General features: G+C 34.3%; 1 protein-coding gene across 3 annotated transcripts in view; it reads left to right on the top strand.

Annotated features, from left to right (window-relative positions):
* EGF (epidermal growth factor) overlaps positions 1–17,073 on the top strand; it is a 148,597-nt gene that overhangs the window by 18,157 nt on the left and 113,367 nt on the right. For all 3 annotated transcript variants that reach the window (XM_074275420.1, XM_074275421.1, XM_074275422.1), the window contains exons 2-4: positions 10,872–11,071; positions 13,645–13,826; positions 15,995–16,225. In XM_074275420.1, the coding sequence (XP_074131521.1) occupies positions 10,872–11,071; positions 13,645–13,826; positions 15,995–16,225 (613 nt within the window). The remainder of the gene's footprint in view (positions 1–10,871; positions 11,072–13,644; positions 13,827–15,994; positions 16,226–17,073) is intronic.

The raw sequence follows: 17,073 nt of genomic DNA, 5'->3' as shown, positions 1-17,073 counted from the left end.
TTGGATGAGGATTCAGCAAAGGAGATTGAGAATGAGTAGTCTGAAATGAAGAAAGAAAACTAAGAATGACGTCCAAAAGATCTAGAGAAGAGAGTGGTCTACAGTTAAAAAAAATGCAGAAATGTTAAAGAGAATGAGGATTGAGAAAAAGATCACTGGATCTGACAGATCATTGGTAACAATGGAGACAGCAATTTCAGTGGAATCATGAAACCAAAAACTAAATTGTAAAGGATTAAGAAGGAATTGAGAGGAGAAAAATGGAAGCATTTATTATAGATGATGTTTTTAAAGTTTAACTAGAGTAAGCAGAAGAGAAATAGGATGACAGTAGGAATGGAAGGATCAAATGAAGTTTTTTGAGAATGGAGGAGATATGGCATGTTTTTACACAGTACGGGAGCCAATAGACAGCAAGAGATATGATAGAGTGAATGACAGAGAGGGGCAGTCTGTTGAAGGATGACAGATTGGAATGGAATTGCTTTTGCAGAAAAAAAAGCTTATCCTCAATAAGGAATAAGGCCACCTTTTGATGCAAGACAGGAGTGAAGGAGGAGAGTGGCAGAAAACATCTATGTAATAGAGATGAGAAGAGGGAAGAAGAGGGAGTTCACGTTAAATGGCTTCAGGTTTTTTTTTTTTTTTTCTTTGTAAAATGTGAATGGGTATTCTCAGTTGAGAGGGATAATCCATGAAAAATTTGAAGAAAGATAAAAAAGTTTGAAAAAGTTGCTGTGGAGACTGAAATAGTGATTAGGCATGGAAAATATAGTAGGATTGTTTGCCATTAGTGAAGGCTTAGTGGAATTTATATAACATAAATCTGTAGTGGATCCAATCAGAATGGCTGCATAATTTTCAGGAAGTCACTTTATTCCACAAAACCTTTATAGGAGTGAAGATGGCAGATGGTGGAAAGGATCCAAGGCTGAGGTTTGGTAGGGTACAATTAATGATATGACAAGGGCTCAAATAAGGAAAAGAAGAGAGTGACTAATTCAGGGGGAAGTGGCATGGAAGAAAACTGAGGAGTTGAGGGGTTAAAGTAAAAGACAAAAAGTAGAGTTTGGTAAAGAAAGGTAGGGAAAGGCAGAAAGCCAATAGTATATGGTTAGTTAAAGGGATTTTAGAATTCTTGTGGGTGATGGTATGATCAGGATATGACTATCTTTGTGTATGGCTGAAGCAGGATGAAGAAGTAGGTCATAGGATGTGAAATAGGTTGAGAAATTGAGTGGTTAGGGTGTGTGAAGAATATTCAGTATCTACATTGATGTTCTCAGGTAGGAGGTTAGGAGCTGGGAGGAGCCAAGTACCAAACACATAGAAGAATAAAGAGGTATGACCTAGAGGTATATAGACAGTAGCTACCAGGATGGTAGACATAAAAGGGAAAAAACCAAATTTTACGAATCTCAAAAGAGAAGTCACTAAGTGATAGAAATGGCAGTAGGGAACAAGGAGTATTCCAACTTCCCTTTCCTGAACAGTATGCTTAGGGAAATCAGTCATGGTATAGTTAGTATGAAAAGGTGAAAAGAGCTTGTGTTATTAGAAGGAAGTCAAGGTTTTACTGATAACTAGAAGATGGAAGAATTAGGAGAAGAAAAGATTTAGGATAAAAAGAAGTTTGTTGCCTATGGAATGGACATTTCAGAAGGCACAGTGAAAGAGGTGTATATTATTTGGTTGGAACTTTAAGTTGGGAGATAGTTGCATCAATCTACTTGCTATTCCTTGCACAAGACTGTCATTTCCTGCCTCCAAACATTTGTACTGGCTGTCTCCCTAGCCTATGATGCTCTACCCCACCCCATCCCACACCTGCCATACCACTCTCCCCTCACTTTCTCTGGTTTCATCCAATCATCAGCTCAAATCTCACCTTCTTCAGGAAACCTTCCCACTCCCCCAGCCCCTGCACTCCATTACTTTCCCACTATTTTGTATCAATAGTATGAAAGAAAAGAAAAACAAGTGCTGCTGCGAATCCCTCTTTTCTTCTCCCTTCTCTGAGACCTTCCTCTTTCACTTAGTTGCTCTGTCACAACAATATAACAGTTTCAAGCAAGTGACTACATTGTCATACTTTATTTGGTAACTTGACTTTATTTATTTAAAGAACTTTGTTGGTTAATTTGCTGTGTCTGGTATGTAATGCATTAAATTCAAGATTTTTGAAATTGATAAGGCTCAATTAATTGATAGGATTGGTAAAGATAACTTGGCCATGACTCAGGGGCTCTGGCATAAATATTTAATTACTCACTGGGGATGTAATATGGACATGTAAAGGTTTTATTTGAGACTTTATAATTCCTGACTCAAATTTATAAGAATTCAAGCCATCCTCCAATTGATAAATGGTCAAAGGTTTTGAACAGGCAATTTTTAGTTGAAGAAATTAAAACCATTTCTAGTCATATGAAAAGGTGCTATAAATTATTATTGATCAGAAAAATGCAAATTAAGACAACTCTGAAGTACTAGTGAGATTGGTGAAGATGATAGGAAAAGATAATGATGAATATTGGAGGGGATGTGGGAAAACTGGGACAATGATACATTGTTGGTGTAGTTGTGAGCTGATTCAATCAATCTGGAGAGCAATTTGGAACTTTGCCTATCAAGGGCTATCAAACTTTGCATATCCTTTGACCCAGCAATATTTTTACTAAGCTTGTATCCTAAAGAGATCATTAAGGAAGGAAGTGGACTCCCATGGACAAAAGTGTTTGGTAGCCCTTTTTATAGTGGCAAGAAACTGAAAACTGAGTGCATGCCCATCAAATGGAGAGTGGATGAACAAGTTATGGTATATGAATGTTATGGAATATCATAGTTCTATAAGAAATGATCAGCAGGATGATTTCAGAGCTGCTTGGAGAGACTTACGTGAACTGATGCTATGTGAAATGAGCAGAGCCAGAAGATCATTGTACGTGGCAGCAGCAAGGTTACATGATGATCAATTCTGATAGATGTAGCTCTTCTCAACAATGGGAAAATTCAGTTCCAATGATCTTATGATGATGAGAGCCATCTACTATAAAGGGCTTAAGCTCTGAGTTGATGCACTGAAGTTGGACAACCGAGCACTTAAGGCTAATTACCAATTGGACAATACTCTATTAGCATATGCTTGGAAAATGGCCCTTTCCACTATTCTGTGTTTGTTCAATCTTTTGGTATATGTAGAGAATTGTAGGAAGGACTAGCCAGAGTTACCTTTGGTGGTAGACAAGGAGAGGAGAGGTCTTGGAGATCCTGTGTCCATTCCCTTCACTTCTACCCCTAAAAACCAAGAATAAAGACCAAGGACTTTTGCTTATCTTGACTCCGGCTGATTCTAAGGTATCCAAGAATGCTAACATGGGCATCACAATCTACACCCAGAGAGAGGCCTGTGAAAACTGAGTGTGGATCACAACATAACATTTTCATTTCTTTTGTTCTTATTTGCTTGCATTTTGTTTTTTTTCTCAATTTTTTCCTTTTTAATCTGATTTTTTTTTTGGGGGTGCAGCATGATATTTGTGGAAATATATAGAGAGGAACTGCACATTTTCAACGTATATTGGATCACTTGCCAACTGGGGGAAGGAGGGGAGAGAAGGGAAAAAAATAAAACACAGGGTTTTGTAAGGATGAATGTTAAAATTTATCCATGTATATATTTTGAAAATAAAAAGCTATAATAACAAAGGGGCTTCGTAGTTCCATCATTCTCCAAAGGATCCTATGTCTGTTTTCAAAATTTAAATACCAAACATTTATCTCTAGAAACTGAGTTATTTGTTATTGCTTTTTTTTGTTGTTCAATAATCAAGAACTTTTTTTTAGTGATATTTGCATTTTTGACTAAAAGCAATAAAGTTTTGGTTAATAAACTCCAATAATTATTTTACCTCTAGGGTCCAATGCAAATGTCTCTGTTGATAAATTATTTTACAGCTTGTCTCAGATGGTCCTTTGCAGGTTTATTATTTACTCTTTTTCATGTGTTCTGTGTATGATATACACACCATATAGCTTTTCATTGCCCTCTATCTGAATTTTTAATTTTTTGGAGAATGGGATTTTCCATGACTTGCTGCCTGTCTTGCTGTTCTTTACCCATGATATTCTGCCTCTATTCTCACTGTCTGTCTTTTCCTAGGCAGTTTCCCCATACTTGTAATTTGGTCCTTTCCCATCTCTTCACTCCAAAAATACCTAATTTATTTCAAAGCTGAAATCAGATAGTGCCTTCTCCAGGAAGCCTTTCCTGTACTGTACCCTAGTAAAGCAACAAATTACCTTGTATTTATTTTGATAGGCATTGAAGTGATACATGGGATAGAACATTGGACTAGGAGTCACAAGACAACCTGGGTTCAAATCTGGCTCCAGACACTTATTAGCTATGTAACACTAGGCAAATCACTTAACCTGTCTTATTTTCCTCATCTGTAAAAGGTGGATAATAATAGCATTTACCTCCCAGGATTTTTGTGAGGATGAAATAATATTTGTAAAGCTCTTTTCAAATCTTAAAATGATATGTAAATATTACTTGTTATTATTTATCATCTTCTGTCTTTATAAGTGTACCTATTATCTTCACTGTTAGACAAAAGGTTCTTGGGGGCAGGGACTATTTAATTTCTATCTCTGTATCCCTATTGTATAAAGAGATATCTAGAACATAGTAGGCAGCACTTAATAAACGGATAAAGTACTAGGCTTGGAGCCAGGAAAACTCATTTTCCTGATTTGAAATCAGGCCTCAGATACTACCTAACTGTGTGACCTTGGGCAAGTAACAAATCTTTTTGCCTCCATTTCCTCAGATTAGCTCTCTGACTATGAGAGCATGAAGCCAAATACATAAGATGCCTTGGTGTTACATGCATTTAATTTGGCGGTTTTAAAAATCTAGTCAGTATGCTGCAAAATCATTTTGGTTGTAGCTCACATGGGCAGACTCCATCTGCAAAGGAAACTGGACAATTTCTCATGATTCCAGATCGGTAGTCTAAGTTGTAGGAATAAAGAACCAGCATCATTCTCTTTGTTAGATCTAAAAATGGAAACACCACAGGACACTGGGAAAATTCCTGACTGTCCCTTTGGCACTCTGGCCCCAGTCATTATGAATTCAACTCACCAATTCTCTGGTCTTCTTGTTTGATTGTTTCTGTTGTCTAGATGTGGAGTCTGTTTGATCCATTGATAGGTTGGCTTAAGTCACAGCATTATATGTTTTTCATTCTCTGTTGGCAGTAGTCATGAATTACTCCTTAAATCGCCCAACATAGCTGCAGATTCACTGAGCAGAAGCCTTTCTTTTTACCCTCTTTTTTTTTTTTTTTTTTTAGTCAATATTCCAGAATCTGGTGGTCAGTGTTTAAGAATCTTAATTGTAGCTCATCACATTTCACATAGTGGTAGAAACTCAAAAGTAGCTCTTATTTCCTCTCTGACTCCATCTTTTCTATCTGTAATATTTACTCATTTTCTCCTCCCCACCTGTAAGAAAATGATTAGATGCCAACTCAATCAGTCTCATTGGTCTTATCCTAAGTGGAAAAATTCTTTGAACTGCAGTGGCATTCCACAAGAGCTGTGTTTGGATAGGCTGAAGAAAATCAGCTCTTCCCCAGGCATCATCTATAAATTACGATGTGAGTTTGGAAAGGGGGATTTGGAGCAATTATGTCATTTCTGAGGATCAAAGATAGAACTGAACTATATCAGAGAATGGAGATATGGAGGAGAGTCATTGGCCCTATAGGCATCTCACATGAGAAGATTCAGGTTAAAGGAGGTCTATAGAAAATGTTAGCTTTTTCCTTTACTTCCTCTCCTAATGCCTATCTATCCACAAAAAGTATTTATGGACAATAATATAACCTGCTTTTTCCTTTACTAAACATTTCCAGTAAATGAAATTTTTTCTTCAATCACAGAGGTCTGGGATTAGTTAGAGATAAATATAAATGTAAATTTAGGCAGAGAGCTCAATCTCTGCCCAAATATTAGGAGTTTTCCTAATTGGGGGCTGAAAGCAATTGTGATTAAACTCAACATTTCATCCAAAATAAACTCGCCAAAGCTGTTGAGGAAGGAACTATGTGAACCTTAGAAGACAGTTTATCACTTCCAGACTTAAAGTAAGATAATATTGTAATAGGGTTTTTATACACCTTTGTTCTCTTGTTACCTGTCATCTCTCCTCTTCCTCTTCTTCCTCTTTTCTCTTTCTCTTCAATCCATCACACTTTCTATCCACTCTTTCTTTTTTCTCTACCATGAATCTAGGGAAAAGCACAAAACTAGTGTATATACTTTTTTACTTTCAAAGCTTTTTGTAAATTAGATATAATTTCTTAGGAAACCCTAGTTCTCTTTCACTTTGACTGAGAAACTGGTGACTAGGGAGATTATCTTATGGCTCTGGGAATTTTATGTAAAATGTGAAATTTAATGATTGCATTCCCATAGTAGAATATAAACTCCCTGATGACCGGAACTAATTTTTCTATTTGTAATTCCAGCACATCTAGTATAGTGCTTGGCAATAGTAGGTGCTTAACAGATACTTATTGACTCACTGATTAAAATGGATTTCTAAATTTAATTCAGATACTCTGTTACAGAATTATAAATTCAAATATATTGATTCTCAAATTTGGACATGTTCTTCTATGTCACTTGATATCCTCCTCTCCCTCTTCATTCTCTTTCCTCCCTCTTTCAGTTACTCCTATCCTACATCACCATTAAGCTGGGCAATTTATATTTTTGTAAATATTCATCCATTTCAATTAGAGTGTCTCTGTCTTGGTGGTATACAATTGGGGAAAAATGGCTCCTAATTGTTACTTTAATTTCTTTTTCATTGATGGTAAGTTCATCCTTTTAATTTTTGATGTTGATAATTTTTTTCCTTTTTCTAATCAAATTAATTAAAGGTTTATCTATTTTGTTTTTTATAAATATAAAATAAATAAAAATAAATAAAAATATAAATAAATAAAATAAAAGCAACTTAGTTTTATTAATTAGTTCAACAGCTTTCTTAGTTTCAATTTTCTTAATCTCTCCTTTGAGTTTTTGGATTTTGAATTTGATATTTAATTGGGGAACTAATTTGTTTTTTTTCTAGGTTTTTTAGTTGCATACCTAATTCATTAATCTCTTCTTTTTCTATTTTATTCATGTAACTATTAAGAGACATAAATTTCCCCCAAGAACTGCTTTGGTTGCATCCCATAGATTTTGGTATGTTGTCTCATTGTCATTCTCTTGGATGAAATTATTGATTGTTTCTGTGATTTGTTTGACTTACTCATTATTTAGAATTATATTTTAAAATTTCCAATTGATTTTTAATCTCTTTCCCTGGCTTTTTATTGAATATAATTTTTATTGTATCATGGTCTGAACTATTTCTGCATTTATTCTAACATCATAGCAAATGAAGTGGCCTTCTACTAAGGCATCTTATCAATAGCAGGAAAGAAGATGCATGGAAAAGAACACTTATAAACAGGGAGCTTTAATGAAGGGAATACACAAAGGGAGAATGTGTCTTGGAAATGTGAAGAAGTGCAAACATAAGATAGACCTATAGCTAAAACAATGTACCTCCAATGTTGCAAGGCTGCTCATGTCCTCTAGTGATGTCATCACCTCATTATTTGTTGAGAATATTGTTTTTCTTGGTCTTATGGTTGCCAAACTTCTCTTTATTACCATCTTTTGAGTATCAGTATCAACTGCTAGGAGGGAAATGTTACACAGAATTAATTAGGGTCCCTCTTAACACTCAGATAGCTACCAAGTCTAGGAGTTTCTTTGTTTTTCCTGTCTTGTAATTCTTTGAATACTGAGCTGAACAGGTAGGGCAAAGAATAAAGTTTTTATTTTTATTCTTTAAGTTATAGTACCCAAAGTACTTTAAGTTAAGATATCCAAAGAAATACTAAAGAAGGGAAGGGGACCTCTATGTGCCAAAATGTTTATGGCAGCCCTTTTTGTAGTGACTCAGAAACTGGAAAATGAATGGATGTCCATCAATTGAGAATGGTTGGGTAAATTATGGTATGTGAATGTTATGGAATATTATCGTTTTGGAAGACATGACCAGCAGGATGAATACAGAGAGGCTTGGAGAGACTTACATCAACTGATGCTGAGTGAAATGAGCAGAACCAGGAGATCATTATATACTTCAACTTCAACAACGATACTGTATGAGGATGTATTTTGATGGAAGTGGATATCTTCAACATAAAGAAGATCCAATTCAGTTCCAATTGATCAATGATGGACAGAAACAGCTACACCTAGAGAAGGAACACTGGGAAATGACTGTAAATTGTTTGCATTTTTGTTTTTCTTCCCAGGTTATTTTTACCTTCTGAATCCAATTCTTCTATGTAACAAGAAGTTCAGTTATGCACACATAGATTGTATCTAGGATATACTATAACATATTTAACATGTAGAGGATTGCCTGCCATTTAGGGGAGGGAAGGAGGGAAGGAGGAAAATTCAGAACAGAAGTGAGTGCAAGGGATAATGTTGTAAAAAATTACCCATGCATATGTACTGTCCAAAAAAAGTTATAATTATAAATTTATTAATAAAAATAATAAAAATTTAAAAAAAAGTCTGGATATCCCAGGCTGGTTAAGTGGTCATTTAGAGACTAATTAACTGTAACTCAGCATGAAAACTTTGACCTACTGTTTCTGAATTTGAGCTACTTTTCTCCTTCATGAGCAACCTGGTTGCCCATATTTTTCTTCTTCTCATCATATTAGTGCTAGATTTAATATAAACATCCTTTCAGCTTCAACACTTTTGCAGCCTAGAATTTTCAGACTCCAGCAATCTACCAATCTCAAAGGATAAAGTATTTTAGGATGTGCAAAGTTCTTTGCATATGTTTTTCCATTTAAGCCTCACAATAATCATGTGTGATAACACTACAAATATTATTAAAGACTGTTTTCATCTTTTTTTTTTTTTCAGTCAATACTACATATAGGAAGACCTGAGTTTAAGTCTGACCTCAAACATTTAATAGCTGTGTGACCCTGGGCAAGTCATTAATTATGTTTGCTTCAGTTTCTTCAATTGTAAAATGGGGATAATAGTAGCATCCACTTTCTAGGGTTGTCGTAAGAATCAAATGAGATATTTGTAAAATGCATAGCTTTTTGAGGGGCACTTACTGGTATGGTGGATAGAGTGCCAAGTCTGAAATGAGGAAGATTCATCTTTCTGAGTGAAAATCTGGTCTTAGATACTTGCTAGCCTGTGTGACCTTGAATAAGTCATTTAACTCAATTTGCCTCACTTTTTTCATTTGTAAAATTGGCTGGAGAAGGAAATAGCAAAACACTCTAGTGTCTCTGCCAAGAAAACCCTAAATGGGATCACAAAAAGTTGGATACAACTGAATAACAACAGCAGCAGGTAACTCAATGACAGCACATTTTTGGAACTCAGCTGTCTGGTTGTGTCTGACTTTGTTGGCAAAGATATTAGAGTGGTTTGCCAATTTTTTTCTCTAGTGTATCCTTATTTTACAAATTAGGAAATGCAGTAAATAGGGGTTGAGTGGCTTGCTCAGAATCACATATCTAGTAAGTGTCTGAGGCCAGATTGGAACTTCAGATTTGAGGCCAGCATGTAGCAGCTGCTTAATAACTATTAGTTGATTGACTAACTGCCTTGCCAGGGTTTCATAGCCAAAACTTAGGTCTTGCTTTCTAGGCCAGTTCTCTATCCACTATGCAATAGTACTATTTATTGAATGTCTAGAAGGTATGTAACATTATTTTAGGCACTTAGGAGAACATAGTACCTATTATCATTGACTTCAAAAAACTTGTGGTTTAAATCAACCTAATTTCTAATTTCTAGAAATCTTAGATCTTAGGCTGGAGAAGTGAGTGTTCTCTAGGGAAGCTGTCATTGAGAATTCAGCGGTTCTTACAATGAGAATGACAAATGGAGAGTTTCTTCCGGTACAAAATTTTGTATGCTGAAAATCTGAAAGAGGATCTCATTACCCTAAATCTAAAAATTCCACATGATTTTAACTCTTTCTTTGACTATGGAATACTAGAAAAAACTATGGTTACAGTGAAAGTTTGGCAACTACAAGATCAACAGCAATTAAGAAGATACCTTTCACTGACAAAAAGGGATGCATTTTAAATCTCCAGAAGGACAGAGAAGATGGGAGTAAATCAGGCTTGGTCTTAGTTAAGTCTTTCTGACATGACCTAGGACTGCAATTTTGTGCTTCCCTTCTTCTTTTTCTCTTCTCTTCTTTACTACTGTTTCTGTGTTTCCTACTTACCAATCAGAAGATGAAAGTGAGGGAGAGGGTAGGTGGGGAAGAGGACATAATTTCAAGTATATTTACATTAGCAACTGTAACTTAATTTTTAGTATCTTATAATAAAACATTGGCCTTAAATTAAAGCACACATGAATTTTTCATGCTTTAGAGATCAGAACAGATTTTCCACTCATTAACTGTAGCCTACTTGATAGAGGGAAGCTATCTTATTTTTTATGAAATTCATTTTCCTCACTAACCCAAATCAATTTTGTGACATTTATTTCCCATAATTAATTAATAAAGATTATTTGCATATTTTTAGAAAGCCATGACCCAACTACCATAATTTTGTATCTTATTTTCCTGATGGATAATGAAGATGATTAGAATGATGGTGATTAGATGATGAGTTGCTACCAAATAATTCTACCTCTATTTGGTGTAATTTTCAAATAATTTAATTGAAATTTTTCTTTAAAATGATGTGAATGTATGGTTTGATTTCTTCCTCCCCTCACAGGTCCTGCACCCTTCTTAATTTTCAGCCATGGAAACACTATCTTTAGGACTGACATGGAGGGAACTAATCACAAACAAGTGGTAGCTAATGCTGGCATAACAGTATTGATGGATTTTCATTATAGAAAGGAGACAATTTATTGGGTGGACTTAGAAAGAGGATTTCTGCAAAAAGTATTCCTGAATGGCACAAAGAAAGAGGTAAAGTACCTGCCTTCATAGCATTTGTGGGATGTTGGTTGGGGACACAAAGACAATAGAATTTGAGATTCTAAGATGCGTACCAGGAAGTGGCCAATATTGTATCAATTCCAGAATAATGCTAATCCTAATTTGTTGGAAGGGTCTAGTTCACAGTTTTTTCTTGTATCCATGTTAGATTTGTGTTAGCTTGTGCTGTTTGGGATCATGAGAGTAATAATTTTATCTGAACTGACTAATCAATTTAGTAAAATGATTAGTTAATTCAGATAAACAATGTTTACCTGATTTCCCAAAATTAGATTTTCTGACTTGGTCATTCTGGTGCTGTGCATATTCAGGGATTTTCTTTGGAATAAGAATTTATGATGAGTCTATATGTTTCCATAGCACTTTTGTAGCATACTGAACACTTGCAGCTATCCTGTGAAGTAGGTATGGAAACTCTGGGCAGGTCCCACAAAGTTGGAAAGGCTTTAAATATGGACCTAATGATAAAATTCTTGGTCTACTGTTTGAGCACAAGCTTAGCTAACTTAGGTGAGGTTCATGACAAGGCTGGCCAAAGGGTGATGAATGTTTTGGTGATAGGAATTCTAGAAGCTATAAGAGAACCTCTTAGAGATCATTGATTTTCCTATCTTCCTTAGAGAACAGTTTATTTTTTCCTGAAGGAGAAACTAAAGTTCTGAGAAGTCAAATACTCTTACATAGTTAGAGAGTGACAGAAACAGAACTTGCACCTTAGTCTTTTGGCTTCAGGCCCATAATTCTGTGTCTCTATAGATAGTTAGAAGAAAGAGTGCAGAGCTCATAAAAATTTCACAACATTGTCCCTTTTGGAGTATTAGGGTAGACAATACCTATGCCAAAACACTCCAAGATACACTAAATGAGAATGAATATAATAGAACATTTTTCCAAGTAAAGACTTTTTTGTTATTCAAAACAGCTATGATTTCACCAATGTGACCAATAATATAGACCAAAACCAACAAGTGTTAAGAATCTGTGGATTGGCCAACAAAATCCCATTCAGCCATAGCCAATCTTTTTGACAGGTAATTGATTGAATGTATTTTTAGAGTGATAGAGATACCAGTAAATATTGCCAGGTTAAACTCAAACTCCTATAGAATTGTATGGAAAGAAATGAAAATTAAAACAATTATTATTCCAAAAGCTAAATGTTTAACAGTCTATTTATATAATTTGTATAACAGGTTACTTTACAAGTTAATGATAATATTGTGCAAAGATTTACTAAGAAAGAGAAGTGTCAAAATGTGGATGCAATTTTGTAAACTATAAATCCATATTTTACCATATTTTATATTTAAGACAGGTTGTTCATGTATATTACTATTTATTCTCACCTTTAGGAAGCTGTTGCATTTAGGCAGCTAGATGATGCAGTGGAATGAACATTGGCCTTAGAATCAGTAAATATTGAGTTCTCGATAAATCACAACCTCTCTTTCTTTCTGTTTTCTCTATTGTAAAATGGGAATTAATAATGGCATCTGCCTTGCAGAATTGCTGTGAAAACCAAATGAAAAAATACTTGTTAAGATGGTTAACATAATGCTGTCTTATAGTAGGTGCCTTTTGCCTGCCTAACATTTAGAAGGACAACTTTCTTACTCTAAGGGTATTTATTTAAAAGAAAGAAAGATGAATAACAGATGAATGAGGCATTTTTATCTATTTTGCCTCTATTTTAAGAGGCAAATTTATCTAAAAAACATGAAGAAAATTTAGAGCATTTCATTTTAGTCTGAGAATCTTTAAAATAATCCTTTCAGTCTCACATCTAGAAAGATCCATAAGAAATCCATGCACAAATTGTTCCTAATAGAGAGAGAGAGAGAGAGAGAGAGAGAGAGAGAGAGAGAGAGAGAGAGAGAGAGACAGAGACAGAGACAGAGACAGAGACAGAGACAGAGAGACAGAGAGAGACAGAACCAAGAAAGAGAGACACAAATATAGAGATAAGAAACAGAGAGAGGCAGGCAGGGTAGGACAAGAATAAAATAAAGTATATATGGTTCATTTATTTCCAAACCTGATACACGAACTCTATGGCATCTTGTCATATTCTGATAAACTATTATATATGTGTGGGTTTGGTTGAAATCTTGGATTAAATTTTAGAAATCACTGTGATGAACTTGAGTAAGCTTTGTTATTAAATGATGTAGATTTCACTTTTAAGACAGTTTAAGTTATTGCAAAAGTCCCATTCAATACTTGATTCTAATGATATGAATATTTTGAGAACCTTTTTATTTTAAAGCTATGACAATGAATGTTGGGCCAAGAAATAGGTACATGTAAATTCAGAAGTATCATTTTAGAGATTCATTTGGGATGGTAATTTTGAAGTGAAAAAATAAAAGTAGCAATTCAGGGTTTATTCATTTTATTCAAAGTAGTTTAATTATAATTAAATTATAGGATGTTAATGAATAGAACAGTTAATGGTGACATGCTTAAAAATGACAGATTTTTAAAAAAAGCATCTTGTTGGTGATAAGGAAAGGTTAATAACTCATAAAGTTTTTATTTCACAGACTCTGTGCCGTACAGAGAAAGGGATTTCAGGAATGGCAATAAATTGGATAAATGAAGAAATTGTTTGGTCCAATCAACTGAAAGGAACAATTGAAACTACAGACATGAAAGGGAACAATTCTCATGTCCTCTTGAAAGACTTAAATTATCCTAAAAATATTGTTCTTGATCCAATAAAAAGGTAAAATTCTTGCTGTTTTCTGATATAATAATAATAGTCTTTAAAATGTGAAGGAAAGTTCACAAGCATCATTCACTTTTAATAAAATGATTTAGGGAAAGTGGCATTAGTTTGCTATTAAATTGTTAAGGTGGCTTCCTGATGTGATTGAAAAGTATGTGTTATTAAACTAATGCAATGACTATACACTTTGATAGAAAAATATCCAGGGTTTATAGTAATGGAGAGCATTTCTTGAATCTAGAATCACATGACCCAGTTTCAAATTCTGGCTGTGACACTGACTGGGTAAGCGAAGATTAGTCATTTTAAAATGCAGCTAAGGATCTCAGTGGAGAGAGACAGAACCTGGAATCAGAAAAACTTGAGTTTGAATCTTTTTTCAAATGCTTTTTAACTGTGTGACCCTGGATATTTTAGCGTCACTTAGACTCAGTTTTCCTCATCTATAAAATGGGGGTTAGTAATAGCATCTACTTCCTAAGATTGTTATTCACTAAATCATCTCCAGTGGTTCCCTATAGCCTTGTGGCCTTATCTATATTCTGATCACGGAACACTCTATCTCAAAACTCTTTGCATTTGCACTATCCATATCCCATCTCTGTAATTCTTTCCTTTTACTTCATAAAATCCATTTTTCTTCAAACTACAGGTCAAACATCCCTTATATATGAAAATTTTACTCCTCCCAATGGCTAATTCTCTCCCTTAATAACCATTCTATATTTAACTACAATGTATTTACTTTTATTTATTGTTTCATTTTTATTCTAAATCAAATTAGACTGTGAGCTCCTTGAGAGTAGAAATAGTTTCATTGTTTGTATTTGTATCTTCATTTAGTACCTGGCCCAGTGCTTGACACATTAGAGATGTGTGATTCTGTGATAAAAGATCTATTGTAAATTTTTGAAAGAAAAAATTATTTTTACTTCACAGAAGAGGTAGCATCTTAATTTGCTGGCAAAGAAGAAGAAAGACATTAAAAGATTGAGGGAGAGAAAAAGGAGATTCTATTCAAGGCATAGGGGAGAGCATGAAAAAGGTATAGGAAGGGAGAGTGAACAAAGGAATGGAGAATATTTTCCTTTGGTTAGAATATATAGTAAGTACAAGAAAGAGAATAGTAGTAAGATATATTAAGAATGAAAAGTTCAGATCATAAGGTTATAGTTTTAGATATGAAAGGAGCTTCAGGCATAAAATTTGATGTCCTTATTTTTCTGATGAGAAAATTAAGGCCTAAAAAAAAATTACATGACTTACTCAAGATCATATAGATTCATTTCTATAGCAGAGCTGGGATGTGAATCCAGGCATTTTGCTTCTGAATCTAGCATACTTTCCACAATACTGTGTTGACTCTCTTCTAAAGTATCATGCCTCTAAAATAAGTGATTAAAAATATACATATATAGTAGTGCATGGTCTTGAATCTTAATATCAAACATTTATACTTTATCCAGCAAAAAATGGAATATCACTAAACATTTTTTTAGAAGTGACAGAGTATGAATATTCAAGTATCAGTGTGGAGGATTTATTGGAGAAGACAAGATTCCAGGAAGAATAGTCTGCTAGGCAATTTCAGTAATCTACCTGAGAAGTGATGAGGGTCTGAACATGGGTAATACAATGAAAGAATCAGTGAATGATCAGATCTCATATTCAATCTGATCAACTACAGTCAGACAAATTGTACCTTGATCTTGACATAGTTATGTCATTTTGATTCTCTTTGAGAATGAAGGACAATAACCAACCTACCTGATTTATAAAGATGAGAGATTTGGGGTGGATCCCAAAGGACCATAAAGTTCCTTTAAGTGCTAACACTATATGCTATTTTAAAAAAGAATTTATTTTCAGAGAAGTGAAAAGGAGCCTATTGTAAGGAGTTTAAGGAACAACTGTTACATGCTGAGGAAAAAATATTAGAAATTGGATATCAATTGCCTTCAGAGGATAAAGATTGCACATATGGAAAGCTTTGTGAGGAAGACAGCGTGGTTTGGCCATTTTCGCTGAACCAACATCATATTAATTGAATTTTTGCCAAAAGTGCTTACACTTTTTGTGACACAATCTAATGGTTGGCAATTGCTGAAATTGGCCATTATAACTCTCCAAATATTATTCTTCTGTTTCTTTTGTTTCCTATTCAGGTTTATATTTTGGGTGGCAAATAATATTACTAGCACTATAAACAGAGCAAATCTTAATGGGACAGATGTGAAGATTCTAATGCAGAGATCACAAACAATTAAAATTATCTCACTGGACATCCTTGAGCAGAGACTCTTTTGGATTCAGGACAGCAGTGAAGAAAGTGACCTTCATGTTGCCTCCTGTAATTATGATGGAGGCTCTGTTCACCTGCTGAGTTATTTTACACAGTAAGTTTTGCATTTGATTTAAAGGAAATAGAATATTACTTAAGACCAATAAGAAAGACCAGTTACTTCTGCTTTTACCATTTTGGTAGATATTAGAATTACTGTGACTTTATTCATTTTATGCAATATTTTCCAATATATCCTTCTGATCTCTCTAACCCGAAAAAACATTCTGTGTCTGAAAGAACAAAAAAAATGGAAAAAATAGCTCACCAAAATTAATCAACACATCAGCTGTCAATCTCCAATCTGTGAGAGAAGGAAGGGAAATACATTCTCAGAATCTCTCTCTCTTTTTTTTTTTTTTAGGACCAAACTTCAGGATAAAATTATAGTCACACAGTTTAATTTTGAGTTTTAAAATTGTTTTCATTTACTCATTGTGTATTACTGTTTTCTTAGTTTTGCTTATTCCAGTGTATATTGATTTATCATTTTTTCATCATGTTTCTCTATAGTCTTCATAGTCTTTTCTTACAGAACAATTAAGTTCATCATATTCATGAACTTCAGCTTGTTTATTTTCCAAATGATGGGCATTTGCTTTATCAAAATATTTTTCATATTGCATGAGCAAATGATAATAGTAGCTAGAATGTATATAGTGCCTTACAAATATTAACTCATTTAATCTTTCCAATGATTTTATGAGGTAGGTGCTACTCTTGTCCCCATTTTACAGATGAAGAAAATGAGGCTAAATACTTTACTAGGATTGTGCAACTAGTCAATATCTAAGGCAAAATTTGAATTCACATCTTTCTGACTATGAAGTCCTTTACTCTATCCACTGTACTACCTATCTATATTTCAAATGGTACATTTTATGATAGAAGTTAGGCGATTCA

This window comes from Sminthopsis crassicaudata, chromosome 6, assembly GCF_048593235.1.
Source record: "Sminthopsis crassicaudata isolate SCR6 chromosome 6, ASM4859323v1, whole genome shotgun sequence".
In the NCBI taxonomy this organism is placed as follows: domain Eukaryota; kingdom Metazoa; phylum Chordata; class Mammalia; order Dasyuromorphia; family Dasyuridae; genus Sminthopsis; species Sminthopsis crassicaudata.
Note: the sequence above shows the minus strand (reverse complement) of the source record. Positions and strands in the feature narration are given on the sequence as shown.